The sequence below is a fragment of the Enhydra lutris genome, unplaced genomic scaffold (genome assembly GCF_002288905.1).
Source record: "Enhydra lutris kenyoni isolate GAN:26980312 unplaced genomic scaffold, ASM228890v2 scaffoldscaffold43, whole genome shotgun sequence".
NCBI lineage: Eukaryota > Metazoa > Chordata > Mammalia > Carnivora > Mustelidae > Enhydra > Enhydra lutris.
Window position 1 is genome coordinate 3,585,505 of NW_019154127.1, and position 15,005 is coordinate 3,600,509.

The 15,005-nt window shown below is 52.0% G+C and overlaps 1 protein-coding gene across 3 annotated transcripts; it reads right to left on the reverse strand.

The window, feature by feature from the left end:
- Nucleotides 1–596: 596 nt before the first annotated feature.
- Nucleotides 597–11,409, reverse strand: LOC111155786 (chromosome unknown C21orf59 homolog). 3 transcript variants are annotated; one of them, XM_022516187.1, is made up of 7 exons: nucleotides 10,838–11,407; nucleotides 8,297–8,464; nucleotides 6,677–6,744; nucleotides 3,146–3,298; nucleotides 1,992–2,123; nucleotides 1,227–1,322; nucleotides 597–920 (listed from the first exon to the last, which is right to left on the reverse strand). In XM_022516187.1, the coding sequence occupies exons 1-7, from the start codon at nucleotides 10,974–10,976 to the stop codon at nucleotides 810–812; spliced, it is 867 nt and encodes a 288-aa protein (XP_022371895.1). In that variant the 5' UTR covers nucleotides 10,977–11,407; the 3' UTR covers nucleotides 597–809. The 3 variants fall into 3 exon arrangements, with proteins under 3 accessions (XP_022371895.1, XP_022371894.1, XP_022371896.1); XM_022516186.1 differs by having other exon boundaries at nucleotides 3,146–3,304; nucleotides 10,838–11,405; XM_022516188.1 differs by lacking the exon at nucleotides 1,227–1,322 and having other exon boundaries at nucleotides 600–920; nucleotides 3,146–3,304; nucleotides 10,838–11,409.
- Nucleotides 11,410–15,005: the final 3,596 nt, after the last annotated feature.

A 15,005-nucleotide genomic window follows, 5' to 3' on the forward strand; every position in this document is an offset into this window, starting at 1 on the left:
GGTGAGGGACGGGGTTTCAAACCCAAGCTGTCCTAGAAGACCCGTCAGGATGGCCGGGGGCCCCCACGCCCGACGCCGTCGTCAGCCTGGGGGGCAGCCTAGCACCCGGAGAGCTGCCGGCTGAGCCCACAGGGGACAAGCGTGTGCTACCAGCGCCTGCATTCGTTTCCAGGAAGAGCCCAGAAATGACAGGACTGGCTCCCTTGCCAGGCTAGACGGGCTTGCGAGCCGGCTTCCAACACGGGTGTGGCCTGCACGCCCAGAAAGCAAGGCCAGGCGGGCGTCGGCGAGGAGGCCGACTTTACCTGGGTGGCGGGCGGTCACGCGCGCGTGGGGGGCTGCGGTTCCCCCGCCTCCCGGAGGGCGGTGAGCGGCGGGCGGCCTCGAGCGGCCTCTAGCGGCCAAGCTGCGCGGCGCACGCAGGGCTCCCGGGGAGCAAGGGCACTTCCATTCCCTCCGGACCTCAGCCGGCGAGAACAGAAAACAAAGAAATCCGGAAGAAACAAATGCCTGTCATTCATTCCATCCTTAGTGCTCAGTCCAAGAAAAATATCAGATACTAAATACTGTTTTGAAATAGAAATAATTTAGGCCGATTCTTCTGAGGATGTATTTATTAAGTTCTAAGACCCTGAATAATTTTTCTTTTAAACATTCAAATGGAAAGAAAAACTAGGAAAACTAGAAATTCAACATCTTTCACAGAAGGCTGCAGGCGCCCCTATATTACTATTATTCTTTTAAATTTGTATTATTTGCGTACTGAAAAGCGAGCTAGTACTTCCGACAGTGCTGGCGGCTGGCGAACTTCATCTTGGCCTCCACTTGATGTCTTTTACTCCGTGGAAATGTCTCTTCAAAGCGGTGTTATCTGCCCACGGAGAATTTAAGCAGGAGTCGTCATCATTTTCTTCCAATTTCTGGAAACAAACATGTTTTACTCAGGAAGGCATTTCTGGAAAGTGTTTTGCAACATCAAAAGACCAAAGAAAGAACCCGTGTCCAAACTCCCACTCCCCGCCTCCCCAGGAGGATGCTTCCAGAGGCGGATGCAGGTGGACGCCCCACAGGGTCCGCGCGGCCCAGGAGAGGCGGGAGCTCCAGCAAGACCCCCTCCCCACATCCTACAGAGCTCGCCACCCCCCAGAACTGCCCCATGCACTCGGGGGCCAGGGGGTGAATGCCCCTGGCCCAGCTCTGCGGAAAACCTTCCGTGGACCCGCTACCTTGAGCTCCTCTTGTCTTCTGTGATAGTACAGCATCAGCTGTTTCTGCTCCTCACTGCTGATCACTGGTTCCCGGGCTGGGGCACCTTGTCCCCTCTGAAAGGCGCGAGGGGAACAGACTGTGGACGACAGCCTCCTTTGCCCACAGCTACGCAGGTGACCCATTCTGATCACCACAGGAAGGCCTGGACTCCAGCAGCCCCTCGCCCAGGGCCCCCATGGGGGCCCGAGACCAGAGGCCGGGCAGTGCCATCTGTCATGGCTGTTCCCCCGTCAGCCACTGCAGGTCCAGTGGGGCAGGGGAGGGACACTGTTCCCCCAAATCACAGAGACATGGCTGTGACAGAGCACGCGACCCGAGCACCTTACGGACACACAGCTGTACACTACCTATGCCCGCACAGGCCTCTGACACATCCTCCTCGTTTAGAGTAGCAGTACTTGGAAAACTTGAAATCTGTGCTCTAGGCTGTATTTTTCATTTCAAGAAACATTTTTAGTTACTTGTAGCCCATTTCTAAAGTCGAAATCAACATGGCATACCCACCGCACCCCCCTCCTTAAAACAAACTCCAGATGGTGTCAATCAGTCCACATACTCTCCCAGGTTTTGCTGGTGCATAAAGAGGACAGTTTTCCTTTAAGCCTGGACCACTGGCATTAAAGTATTGGCAGCAAGGATGTTAGGTCAGGTTTATTCTAAATTTTTATCGGTTGGAAAATAATTAACAAACACTCGTGACATGGTAAAGCAAAAGTACTTACTTGCTGAATCTTGACGATGATTTTGGTTTTTTCATTTTTGCCCACGTAGTCAGAAAGCTTCTTTGTTCTTCTCAGCTCCTTGGCCGCCCACCACAGTTGTGCCTCTGATTCTTCGATGACACGCAGTCCTGCCTGGGGCCACGGTAAAACCAGCTCTAAGCTTTGCTGGGACACGACCCCCAGTGTGTGATCCCACCCGGGTGTGCGGAGCCTGGCAGGTGCCCACGCCCCCCCACCACTGTGGGGGCAGGTTCAGTGTGGGGCCACCCTCCATCTCCTCTCCCCGCAACAGAAGGAAACCAAACCCTCCAACAAGTCAAAGACCTTGCTCATTTTTTTTTTTTTTTTTTTTGAAGAAACAAAGAGAGAGAGAGAGGGAGAGAGAATCCCAAGCAGGCTCCATGTGGATCCTGACCTGGGGCTCGATCTCATGACACTGAGGATTGTGACCTGAGCCAAAATCAAGAGTCGGACACTTAACCAACAGCGTCAGCCAGGCGCTCCAGCCTGGCTCACCTGAATGCCTTCCCTGTTAGTTTCAATTCATGCCCCGGCTCAGTTAACTTCTTGCTCTGGGAAAGCAGAGAGCGTCTGATCTCATCTGCACCTTCTCTAGAAGGTCCTTCGCAGACGGAACTGCAGGACCCTGCCAGCAAAGAACACTGGAATCCTGCTGGGTTTTACATACAGGCCTAACGAGGCTGTGTGTTTGCTTCCGCACAGCCCACGGGCTGAAAACGGCTCAGAGCCGCACATGCTGCCCAACAGGATAAGCAATCAGGGAGAAAAACAAGGGAAAATGGAACATAAAGGCAAGAAAATAACATGAAGCAAAAGGTAAAGCTAGAACGCAAAATGCCATGCAAAGGGACCAATACATTTTGGGTAGAAACTGGGACAAACTGGGTTTCTGGCTTCCCAGTGGCCAAAGAAAACCGGAACGTTTTCGGTTGCTCCTGATGGGTAGCCTCACACCCGTCCCGCCTGCCCTCACCCGGGAGCACTACCTTTGGGGTCCCTCTCTCAGCTCAGGACTCTGCCCTGAAGCTCGGGAAAGCACGGGGCCAACCCACATATGGAGCAAAATTCTAGGTCCAGAGGCGGAGGGTCAAATCCGACGTGACCCACCTTAAAGAATGCCCAGAGCTGCATACCTGGGTTCCAGACAAATCTTCCTTATTTTCAAACTCCATCCGGATGGGATCATAGGGCGGCAGCCCCATGGGATAAACAATCATTACGGCCCCTCGAAGCTGGTCCAAGGCGTCTTTCACCATCTCCGTGGTAATGCAGACTCCAGCTTCCACCTGTTTCTGAAAAGGCCAACAACAGGCATCGCTATTTACAACGGGGCTAAGACTCTCGCCAGCTGCTGCCAGAGCAACAGAAAGGACCCGAACAGGGGCGCCTGGTGGCTCTGAGGGTTAAAGCCTCTGCCTTTGGCTCAGGTCATGATCTCAGGGTCCTGGGATCGAGCCCCGCATCGGGCTCTCTGCTCAGCGGGGAGCCTGTTTCCCCCTCTCTCTCTGCCTGTTTGTGATCTCTGTCTGTCAAATAAATAAATAAAATCTTTAAAAAAAAAAAAAAAAAAAAGGACCCGAACAGTACTTGCTACCAAAGCCACTGTCTACTCCTGGGGCGTCTATGCATCGCCCCCCCACCCCCCACGGAAGGCAGACCATGAGCGGGGCTGAGGACACTCGCCAGCACCCACCACAGGGATCAGACAACACCTGGGGTGGGGGGGTGGGAGGTGGCCCGGGTGGGCGAGTGACAGGGTGGAGACGGAAACAGGGAGGAGCGCAGAGGGAGGAGTGATACTCGGAGGAATACATCTCTTTGTCCTGGTCCTGGCACAGCACTTCAAAATCCCCAGGAATTTCCTGAGCGGTAGGAATGTCTGCTGTTATTCATGAGCCCCTCTGGACTGCACCCAAGTTTATGCTAACGAGGTGACCCACGTGGGACCTCGTGTCCGTGTCCGGGGAGGGGCTGGCCACCCCAGGGAGACCAAACTGGGATTAGAGGGTTGGAACTTCCAGACCACACTCCCATCATCACCTCCAGGGCGAGGCAGGGGGCTGGAGAGGAGTTAAATCGTGTGACCAATCATCTAATCATTCATGCTCAAGAAATTCTGGGTAGACGTCCGCTGTGGGGAAAGGAAACAGAAGCGGGGTCCTGAGAAACCCAGAGCACCTCGGCTTCGGGAAGGTTCCTGGGAGGGAAAGGCAGACGACAGGGTGCTGAGAGGGTGAAGCTGCAGAGAACTGATTTCCGGGGAAGGAAAGAGGCCTGAGGGCAGCAGCAGGGTGGACGCAGCCCATGGGATGGGGAGAGACTGGACACCCCACCCCCGCCCTTCTTGGGTTTCCAGAAGAGGGATCCAGACAAGCTGCAGTGGGGGTAGTAGCAGAAATGCGAGACAGACCGGGGGATGGGAGACGCTGGTCATTCCCAGTCTGCAGGGAAGGACGACCTGCAGGAGGGACTGAGAAGTGAGGGCTCCTGCCCCACAGCCCTGGGTCTCCGCCAGGCAGGAAGCAAAGTTGCCCACTGAGAGGGAGAGGGGACAGGAAACAGGCCATTCGGAGCCTCAGAGCCCGGGGCCTGCCCGGGGCCCATGGAGAGCTGACAGAGGCCCAAGGGGGCGAGGAAAGTTGGGTTTGGGGGGCCCCATGGCAGGGCAGGGGCCAAGGGGCAGGGCAGGACTAAAGGTCCTGCACTAAAGGGGGACACACTGCAGCTCACATCTGAGCTGAGACCGTTCTGGGCAACAGCGTTACACTGTCACTGAGTGGGAGATGAGTAAGATGGAAGGAGAAGATCCTTGTTTCTGAGAAAATCCAGGCGTCCTGTGGCGTGGACACCCAGGTCCCAGAGAGGGGTGAGAAGGACAGGTGGGATGTGCAGCCTGAGGGAGGAAGGCGGACCGTCCACTGGGCCCCAGACTGAAACTCTCGAAAGCTAGCTTCTCTGTGAAACGGAGGGGACAGTCCTGCCTCACCTACTCCCTGGGCTCATGGATTGTTTCCTGACCCAAACCCCCGTTAAACACATCAGGCCTTCTCATGAGAGACATATGCCGGAGGAACGGTGAAGAGAGCTCTCAGATACGGGGTCCCGTGAGGGAAGGCTTCTGCTGGGAGCGTGTCACCCGCGCCACCAATGCTAACTGGCGGGGTGCCAGAGTCAGCTTCTGTAAAAGCTCCTCCAAAGGCCAAGGGCAGTGAACCCCGACCAGGGAACATGGAAGGTGACAGAGCAACTTCCGTGTGACCAAGCTCTTGCCACGGGACTCGAACCCTTCCCCGCGGCCCCGTGGTGTTTGGACCCACAGGGCTAACTGCCCCCACAGGGCAGGGTCTGGTGAGGAGAGTTACACCCACCGCAGGTCTGGCGGTGGTGTGGAAAGGGCCCTGGGCGAGAAGTTGGGCCTGCAGCTCGGGGCCTCTGCAACTGGGGCCAGAGGTAGCAGAGGACCGGAAGCCTGCGGACGCTCTCGGTGAGCCGGGAGAGAACTACACAAACTCATGCCCAGGCAGAGGGAAGAGGGGGAAAAAACGCCCAGAACACCGTGTGGGGAGGGAAGGGTGCAGGGCCGGGCCCAGGCGACTGTTTTCCTAACTCGTCCTGATAGGTGCTAGTTTGACTAGGTGTTAATCGTTATCATCATTAGCAATATTTAAAAAAAAAAAATTCTGGGGTCAAATGCATTTTGCAAACGTGGGACTGAACCAAAGCGTTCCTTGTAGGACTTCACAGAGCCTTGGCTCTATTAATAGGTACAGAAGGGTAGTCTTTCCTGAAACACTTAAAAAGGATGAGTTAGGGGTGCCTGGGTGGCTCAGTGAGTTAAGCCTCTGCCTTTGGCTCAGGTCACAATCCCGGGGTCCTGGAATCGAGCCCCACATCGGACTCTCTGCTCAGTGGGGAGCCTGCTTCCCCCTCTCTCTCTGCCTGCCTCTCTGCCTACTTGTGATCTCTGTCTGTCAAATAAATAAATAAAATCTTTAAAAAAAAAAAAAAAAAGGATGAGTTAGGAGCTTGCAGAATCTGGGACACAGGGGTTCAGAAGCAGTGGTTTTGCCCAGGGACTCAAACCCCGACCCCCCAAACTGTGAACTTCAGCTGTGAAGGTCTGGGGGCGGGATGGGGGGGGGGCGTGGGAGCCAGAACCACTGCCAATGCATGAATAGCACAACTGATCGAAAACCCAACTCTTCCAACAGTTTGAAGTCCTCCTCCTCCAGATTCGCGGTATCTGCCAACAGGAGGATGCCGGCTTCTCCGTCCAGGGAAGTTTTTGTATTGTCACGACCATCCACAGAAAAGTAACTCCTATCAGCACGTACTAGGTCAATCAAATATCCAGAGAGCTAACGCAGGGCCACAGCGTTTCCGTTTCTCTTTGCTAAGCTCCGGAAGCATCCCGCAGGCGCCGGCACCCGGTTGTCCTACACACGCCGCCCTTCACTCGGCGTCTGCCGTCTGCCCAGCGCAAGCCGGAGGACACTGTCACCTTTACGGAAAGGAAAAGCGAGGGGCCACCCCCAGCCTGCTGCTCTCCCTTGACTCTGGGAGGCTAACAAAGAAGAAAAGGCCCATCCGCCGAGAACCCTGGAAGCAGACGTGGAGCTGGTATTTCAAACAACAGGCTTTAGGGCCGCATTTCCAAAGCTAACCTTCGATATTATCGCTTTGGCCTCTTCTACAGTCTTCTTTAAAACTTGCTTCATTTTCTCATTTGGAGCTATGAAAATAAAACAGGGAAGAGGGAGAGAGATGGCCATCTTTAAAACTGTTCTCCCACGTCCTAACCCCTCCCCTGGCTGAGTTGGGGAGCTGGGAGACGAGAGAAGGACCGGCACGGAACTTGGGCCAGGGGCACCGGAGAGCTGGCTGTGAGAAGTCACGTAAGACTCTCTCACAGCTTAATTTCTTAACGAAGAAAAGTAGGGATTAGACGATGAAAATGCTAGGGGCGCCTGGGTGGCTCAGTGGGTTAAGCCTCTGCCTTCGGCTCGGGTCATGATCCCAGGGTCCTGGGATCGAGCCCCACATGGGGCTCTCTGCGCAGCAGGGAGCCTACTTCCTCCTCTCTCTCTCAAAAAAAAAAAAAAAAAAGAAAAGAAAATGCTAGATGCATAAAGCTGTGTTAGAACAGAAAGGGTTAATTTAAGACAATGCCGATTGAAAGACCAATCATGAACCATGAACCGGTTCTTATGAGATACTATTATTTTTCTCATTGGTGTGGTTCCTTCTAAAAAGCAAAGAATCTCTCCAAACTGACAATGAGTCTATGTACGAAAAGATGTAGAAGACAGTCAGCCATTTTCCAGGCTAAAACTCAATGGAGATAATACTAAAAATTCCTATTATCTTCAGTATTTTTTTACAAAATATTTTTGAGCCTGTAAAGTCCTCATAGAGAGGGGTGCCTGGGTGGCTCAGTGGGTTAAAGCCTCCGCTTTCAGCTCAGGTCATGATCCCAGGGTCCTGGGATCGAGCCCCGCATCGGGCTCTCTGCTCAGCTGGGAGCCTGCTTCCTCCTCCCCCCTCTGCCTGCCTCTCTGCCTGCTTGTCATCTCTGTCAAATAAATAAATAAAATCTTAAAAAAAAAAGTCCTCGTAGGGACACTTTTGTATTTCTTTTGCACCTAACAGTGTTTCAGGGGCACAGCGATACTTAGGTGTTTGTTTAGAGTCTTTTCAATGGAGCTTTCCCTGCAAGTTAAAAGGGACAAGCTCTCCGAATGGGTTAGAATCTTTTCTCCTTGAAATTCCACCCGATTGCGCATTCGCTACAGGGGGACACTTTCCGAATGCTCTGACATGCTCTGAGCTGCGGGCTCTGCTCTACGCCACGGAGAGGCACGCCCTCCATGAGAACAGAGACCCGTGGACTGACACCGATTTCCTTCTTCCTCACAGAATCTCAGTACCTGCAAACCATAGCAGAACAGAACCTTCGATGCTTTGCAAAGATTCCCCTGCAAACGATGAGGCTGAACCTCATGAAACTGCCAACTGTCACCATCTGTTACCTACAAATACGGCAGCTTCAGGTGGTTCAGCTCCCAGATTTAAGAGCAGCAGCATGGTAGGCAGAAAGAGCAGCCGATGCGTCCGTCCGCTCGCTGCCCAGCTCACTCCGGATCTGCCCCGCAACGACTGAGGTGTACAATGCAGCATTTCATCGGTTTGTCCAGAAAGCTGAAAAGAGCTTTCTCACGGAAAGAGCCTCTTGCACACTTGCTGCTGTACTCAGGCGTGCACACAGAAGACACAAGCTGGATTACCTTGCCCGTTCCTTCGGCCAATATCATCCTTTTTAAATACTGAGCCCCCACTGGGTACACACTTCTCGCCCCACTCGTCCCTCAGCTTCAGTTCTTCAATCTGGTCGTCGGTCAGTCCTTGCATATTGGGAGGGAGAAATATGCCATGTTCTGCTAATTCTTCCATTTCTTCAAGATAAGAGAGAGTTAGACAACATGTATCACGATCACCATTACAACGCTTTCTACCCACACTGAAATGTAAGCTCCCTAGAGCTTAGGGATCTTGCCCGTCAGGTCCCTATTTTATTCACCGAACACTTAGATGTCACTTGCTTTGTGCCAGGCCTGCCCTTGACCTTTGACAAATGGTCACGGACATGTCCTACGTCCACAGCAGCACGGAGAATTTAGGGGCTCACTGTGGTCACCGACAGCAGCGCTGGACTTCCCTGCTCTGACCCTCGGCTGTACTGTACTTCCTGGCCCTCAGGAGGCACAAACTCAAATTCACTGATACTCTGAACACATATCCACAGTGGGCGTTACAATTTCCAAGTGTGCTCACGTGGATTATTTAATTTCACCTTGTGAGGTAGGTCAGAGAAGCAACATCCTCATCTTCCCTCATATACAGCTAGCTCTAGCATCTGAGGCTTTCATGGCCTTGCGATTTTAAATACACGCTTCATAAATAATTTAGGTAACGGATCAGTGAGGAGGATGTGAGGCAATGCACACCCTTCCAAAGGGACAGAGATGGGAGGAGACTGGTTTTCTAGTATCATGCTCACTATTCAAAAGCATGGCTTTATGTATTTCCTATTCCACATATATTTACTCTGAATAATCCACATTTTAGCCTTGCAAAATTGCTTGCCTTTCTTTCCTTCCTTCCTTCCTCTAGAAAAGTACATAGATCTGGGTCTTCCCATAGCACTGTAGGAAGACACTAGATGGCCTGTAATAACATGATACTAGAAAACAAAGACTGTAACTTCATGGGGTCTTTGCTGCCTCTCTCCCCACCAGACTCAAAATATCTGGGGGCAGGGGCTGGTCTCAGTCATCCCTGTCTCTTGAAAGCATAGCACCTGGGCCTGCCTGGATCACAGTTTAGTGGGGGCTGGAGAACACACGAATGAGTCACTAACATGACTATTAACATCTGGCACCACGTTTTCAACTGATAATTTTATAGAAAATGAAACTGGGAGTCCCTTTTCTCCCCAAGTGCTTTAATTAAAAAAAAAAAAAAAAAGTAATATTGACCTTGTTTTAAAATCAATAAATTTTACTAAGAAACTTTATGTCTATCTCATAAAGGTGGAAACCATAACCCTTAAGGAGTTCTCCATGGCACAAAAATCACATATTATAGTTACAGTGTTTCTGTACTGTGTAACATTCTGTACATTCTGTACAGTGTAACATTCTGGACCACATCTGGAGTACGCTCATGTCCTAACGGGGTAGCTACTAGCTACACTTGACTCTTTACATTTAAATTAAAATGAAATACAATTAGGGGCGCCTGGGTGGCTGGGTCGGTTGGGCATCTGCCTTCAGCTCAGGTCATGATCCCAGGAGCCTGGGATCAGGTCCCCATTGGGCTCCCTGCTCAGTGGGGAGTCTGCTTCTCCCTCTCCCTTTGCTCCTCCCCCTGCTCATGCGCGCTCTCTCTCTCCCTCTCTCTCTCAGATAAATAAATAAAATATTTTAAAAATATATATGTAATTAGAAACACAGATCCTGGGTCGTGTTCCACTAGTGGGTGCCTTACTGGACACACAAATAGGGAACACATCCCTCCCGGCAAAAAGTCCCCAGACAGTGCCGCTCTAGGTCACTGACATAAGTGACCAAACGCCGTAATATGAGAAGAAGGCTTGTGTTTCTTGGCGAAGGGCAGGAACAGCAAGACCCTCAGCCCGGTCTTCCCACCCAAGGGGCACCGTCGTTAAGTCAGGTGCTTACCCCCTTGAAATGAATTCACCTTTTATTTATTTTAAAGTAGGCTCCACGCCCAGCGTGGAGCCCAAGTGCGGGGCTTGAACTCACAACCCTGAGATCAAGACCTGAGCTGAGATCCAGTGGGACGCTTAACCGAGGCACCCAGGCTCCCCCGAATTCCCCTTCTGAAAAGGGCCGGGGCCGTCCCGCCCCTCCCACCGCACAACTGCACTGCACCTGCTCCGCCGCCCAGAGTAAAATGCGCCCCCGGGTCATTCCTTCTCCGGGCCTATTTCACTCCCGGCCCCGCGGCGCCGCGCCCAGCACCCGGTCTCTCCCGCCCGCCGGGTGCCGGCGTCTGCGCCCGCTCCGCTGGCTCTTCAGGCATCTCCGGGGGACCCCGGTATCCCCCTCCAAGCGCGCCAGCCGCACCTCTTTGCACATCTTAGCAAACCTGCCCCGCACCCCCAGTCCAGCCAGCCGGAGCAAGTGTCGCGGCTCCCGCCGCACTTTCCCATCGCACAGGACCCGTTCCTCCTCCCCTCCCGGGCCCGCCCCGGCTTGGGCTCCACGGTCCGGGCCGCAGACTCGCGCGCCGCCCTGTCTCACCTGAGCAGACGCGCTGCACCTTGAGCCGCGCGTTGTAGACCCGGGCCACCCGCACCGTGAGCTCCTCCAGCTCCGTGCTCCCCGGCGCCTGGAGCAGGAACTGGCTCTCGTCGCCCCGTTTCACGTGCAGAAGAACCATGGCGGCCGCGGAGACCCCGCCGAGGCGGCGAGGAGACTCGGGAGGCCTTCAGCCGCAGGCGAGCTGCGACCACGCACTAACCGCTGCTAGGAGACGGAACTCGCGGCTCGGGCTCCAGCGGTACAGGGACCGGGGTGGGGAGGGCACTCGCTCCCGGAAGTGGCTGTTGCCAGGAGCAACAAAGAAAAACACGGGCCTCCGGCTCCAGTCAGAAACGTAAGGTAGTTAAGCCGCAGTGCGCGAGTCCAGGCAATGTGTTCCCGGAAGCAGGTGCTGCGGGGCAACGATCCACGCAGTCGGAGAGGGCCGCGGTCCAGGCCGTCACCCCGCGGGCGGGGTGGGGGGAAGGGGGGGGCTAGCCGAGCCCCGCTCCCGGAAGTGCCTGTTGTCTGGGCGACCGCCCCCACACAACCCAAGCCGCCGGAAGGGGGCGCGGAACGCCCCGCGACTCGCCTGGGCCCGGGGTTCCACTCAGATAGATGGGTGGTGGGAGGAGGCTGCTAGGTCGGGACTGGGTGGGGTGGTGGGCAGGTCCAGGACCGGAGCCGCGCAGCAGGAGCCCACGGCCACTCCGAGTCTCAGCGGCGTTTCCGCCGCTCGCGGTCACCACCTCCGGAAGTCCTGCCCGCTGTTTCCGGTCTGGAGAAGTTCCGGGCGGTGCGCGTGGGTTGCTGGGTGTGAGCGTCGCGGGGCGGGCGAGCGGGGCCGCGGTGCTGTGTGCGGGCTGATTCGGAGTCGGGTATCCGGGGAGGCTCAAGCGGCTGCCGCCGGAGCGACGGTCCCCATATTGCCCATCGACCCACCGCCCAACAGATGCTTACTGAACAGGCTCTGTTTCTTCCGGGCGTCGGTGACGCCGCGGCAAGTCAGGGTCACTGCCGTCGTGGAGCTTACGTTCCAGTGAGAGGACAAAGAGACAAAATACGGGGCAAGACATACAAACAGAAGTCCTAAAGAGAACCAAATAGGGTGATTGGCTTTTTAGATTGGATGGCCAAGGAGTGCCTTGCGGGGAGGGTGACATTTGCCCCGATAACAAGGTGCCACCGAAGCTAAGATAGTGCGAGGCCTCTACCCGTTCCCTCCTTCGGCCGTGGCCCAATACGAGTTAACTGAATGTTGCAAGCACCTGCTACTTTGTATTCCTGAAACTTTGGCTCTCACCGTGGAAACTTCATCCCTGGGGTTCGGGGCCGAGCGCATGGTGTGTGACTGCAGGCCTGGAAACGCCCAAAGCCAGTGCAGGGCCTCATCACGAAGACGGTTGGTCTGATCCCGGACAGACAGGGTGTGGAGCCCAGGGAGCAGATGTTTTTCATCTCTAGTAGCGGGGCAGGAGCACCCAGACCCTGGAACTGGCAGTACTGGTCAGATCGGCACATGTCTCTCTCCCCAGAAGGGGAAGGGGGCCTCCTGCGTTCTCGGAGCCCCTCCCTGCTGGCCATAAGTTCATCTCTCGTTTATCCTGAATACATTCTGTATTCATGGAGCCAACTACTGCTTAAAACTTGGTCGATGTTGCCTTGTGAGAACGATTTATCCACAGACTCCTGTATTACAGGGTCTCTGGGTATAATGTTTAATATTAAAAGTGTGTAAAACTCATGTGCTGGCCATCCACTTTTGTTTACATATGTAGTTTGTTAATCATTTGGTAGAAGATCTGCCAAATTTCCACAGATCAAGCCCTTGAAGTAACTTTAATCTTTGTCAGCACTAATTTTTGCCTTTGTAGTCCTGCTAAACTTTATTCTTTTATTATATTCCTTTCAGTGGTTTCTTGTTTTTTTGGTTTTTTTTTTTCTGCTCATATAGGCCATGTCTCACAATTTTGTGTGTAGCTTTTTCTCAGTGTGTTTCTGGTGGTCATAAATTGTTCCAAAATCTTGTCTTGCCACCACGGAAGTGGGTTCTGAATTTTCAGACAAAATGTGAGATCTGTGTGCTCTTGTGCAGTTTGGCAACTTTCCTCTGAATATTTTAGGTACTGTTGCCTTTCTAGGGTGAAGGGTATCTTGGACCATTTGTATCTAATGAAGCAATCCATTAGTGATGACTTCTGAGGGCTAGATAATTAATAGGTCATTCATGAGTGCTGCTAGATACCAGGCAGCCAGGGAAGAAAAGAACACATTTTTAGTATACGAAAAAAAGAATTTTTTTAAAAGCCCTAACACATTAAAGATACAGTTAAAGTTCCCACATATGATTCCATTCTCTTCTTCCCCTTCTCTACAGGTAAATACTACCCTGAGTTTCTCATTCCCATTGGCTATTTTTCTATCATCAACACATGTATGTCTCACTAAAGAATAGAGGACATTGTTTTAAGTTTTATATAAATGGTTCATACTGTGTTATTTGATAACTTGCCATTGGTTCCATAATGATTTACTAATTTTTTCATTCTAACGTCATTAGCTTTACTAATATTGCCTTCACTTGTTTTCATTGCTGTATAGTATTCCACTGCATGAACAGGTCACTCCATTCCCCTGCTGGTGGTTATTGTATTTCTGGTTTGTACCATTACAAACAATGGATGTCCTGCTCCATGTGTACTATAATTTCTCTACAAGTTAAATTTCTTATGATAGCGTATACGAGTCTTACTGGACATTGTTAAGTTGCTCTCTAGAATTAATTTGCTGACCTACTCTTCTCAACAACGGTGTATGAGTTCCCATTCTTCCACATGTTCACTAAATCTTGATGTGGTCAGCCTTATGTTTCTAAAACTAATGAACAGGCATTTTTGATTTATACATCAGCTTTCTGTGAGTTTGGTTGTCCTGTGTCAATCACCATTACTATAGTTAGTTTGTGGACTTGAGGCTACATGTGAAGGGGATGAAAAGATAAGTTACAGATTGGGAGAAATATTTGCAAAGCACATAGCTAACAAAGGGCCAATATACAGAATAGACAAAGAACCCTCAAAACACAATCATAAAAAAAAACTCCAAACAGTCCATTTAGAAAATAGGCAAAAGACACATATTTCACTAAAGAAGGTATTAGGTGGCAAATGAACACATGAAAAGACGTTCCCTACAATCAGCTTTGTTTGTTTGTTTGTTTGTTTGTTTGTTTGACAGACAGAGATCACAGGTAGGCAGAGAGGCAGGCAGATGCGGGGGGTGGGGTGGGAAGCAGGCGCCCCGCCGAGCATAGAGCCTGATGTGGGGCTCGATCCCAGGACCCCAAGATCGTGACCTGAGCCAAAGGCAGAGGCTTAACCCACTGAGCCACTCAGGCACCCCCCACGATCAGCTTTTAAGGAAACAAAGCCACAATGATATATCCTCCACTAAAATGGCTAAAACAAAAAACCACAAATGCCGGCAAGTACGCAGAGAAATTGGCTCACTCATACATTGCTGATGGGAATGTAAAATAGTCCTTTCGGGGAAACAGTTTGGCAGTTTTTTAAAGATACAAGCATGCAACTACACCATGATCCACCAGCTGTACTCCCGGGCATTATCCCAGAGAAGTGAAAACTTATGTTTACCCAAAAATCTGTACAGGAATATTTGTAGCAGCTTTACTTATAATAGTGCCCAACTGGCAACAACCCAGAAGTCCTTCGGTGGGCGAGGGAATGGTTAAACCAGCTGTGGTACATCCATACCATGAAATGGCACTTGGCGATGAAAAGGAGTGGACTAGGGGCGCCTGGGTGGCTCCGTCAGCTAAGCATCTGATGCTGGATTTCGGCTCGGGTCGTGATCTCAGGGTCCTGGGATCAAGCCCTGCGTTGGGCTCTGCCCTCAGCACAGAGTCGGCGTGGAATTCTCTCTCTCTCCCTCTTCCTCTGCTCCTCCTCCCGCTCATTCTCTAACATAAATGCTCTCTCTCCAAAAGAAATGAAATCATTAAAAAAAAAAAAAAAAAAAAGAATGGACTATTGACACATGCAATTTAGATGAATCTCTAGAGAATTATGCAGAGTAAAAAAAGTCATTCCCAAAGGTCACATACTACTCTTGAAGTGGCAAAATTATAAAAATGGAGAATAGATTTGTT

Bases quoted from the DNA above. Each gene is read 5' to 3' on its own strand.
- LOC111155786 (XM_022516186.1), bottom strand. From the start codon at position 10,976: ATGGTTCTTCTGCACGTGAAACGGGGCGACGAGAGCCAGTTCCTGCTC. The intron at 8,465-10,837 runs GTGAGACAGGGC...CTTATCTTGAAG, and splicing joins GGTGCAGCGCGTCTGCTCAG to AAATGGAAGAATTAGCAGAA. The intron at 921-1,226 runs GTAGCGGGTCCA...GTTTGTTTCCAG, and splicing joins GAAGACAAGAGGAGCTCAAG to AAATTGGAAGAAAATGATGA.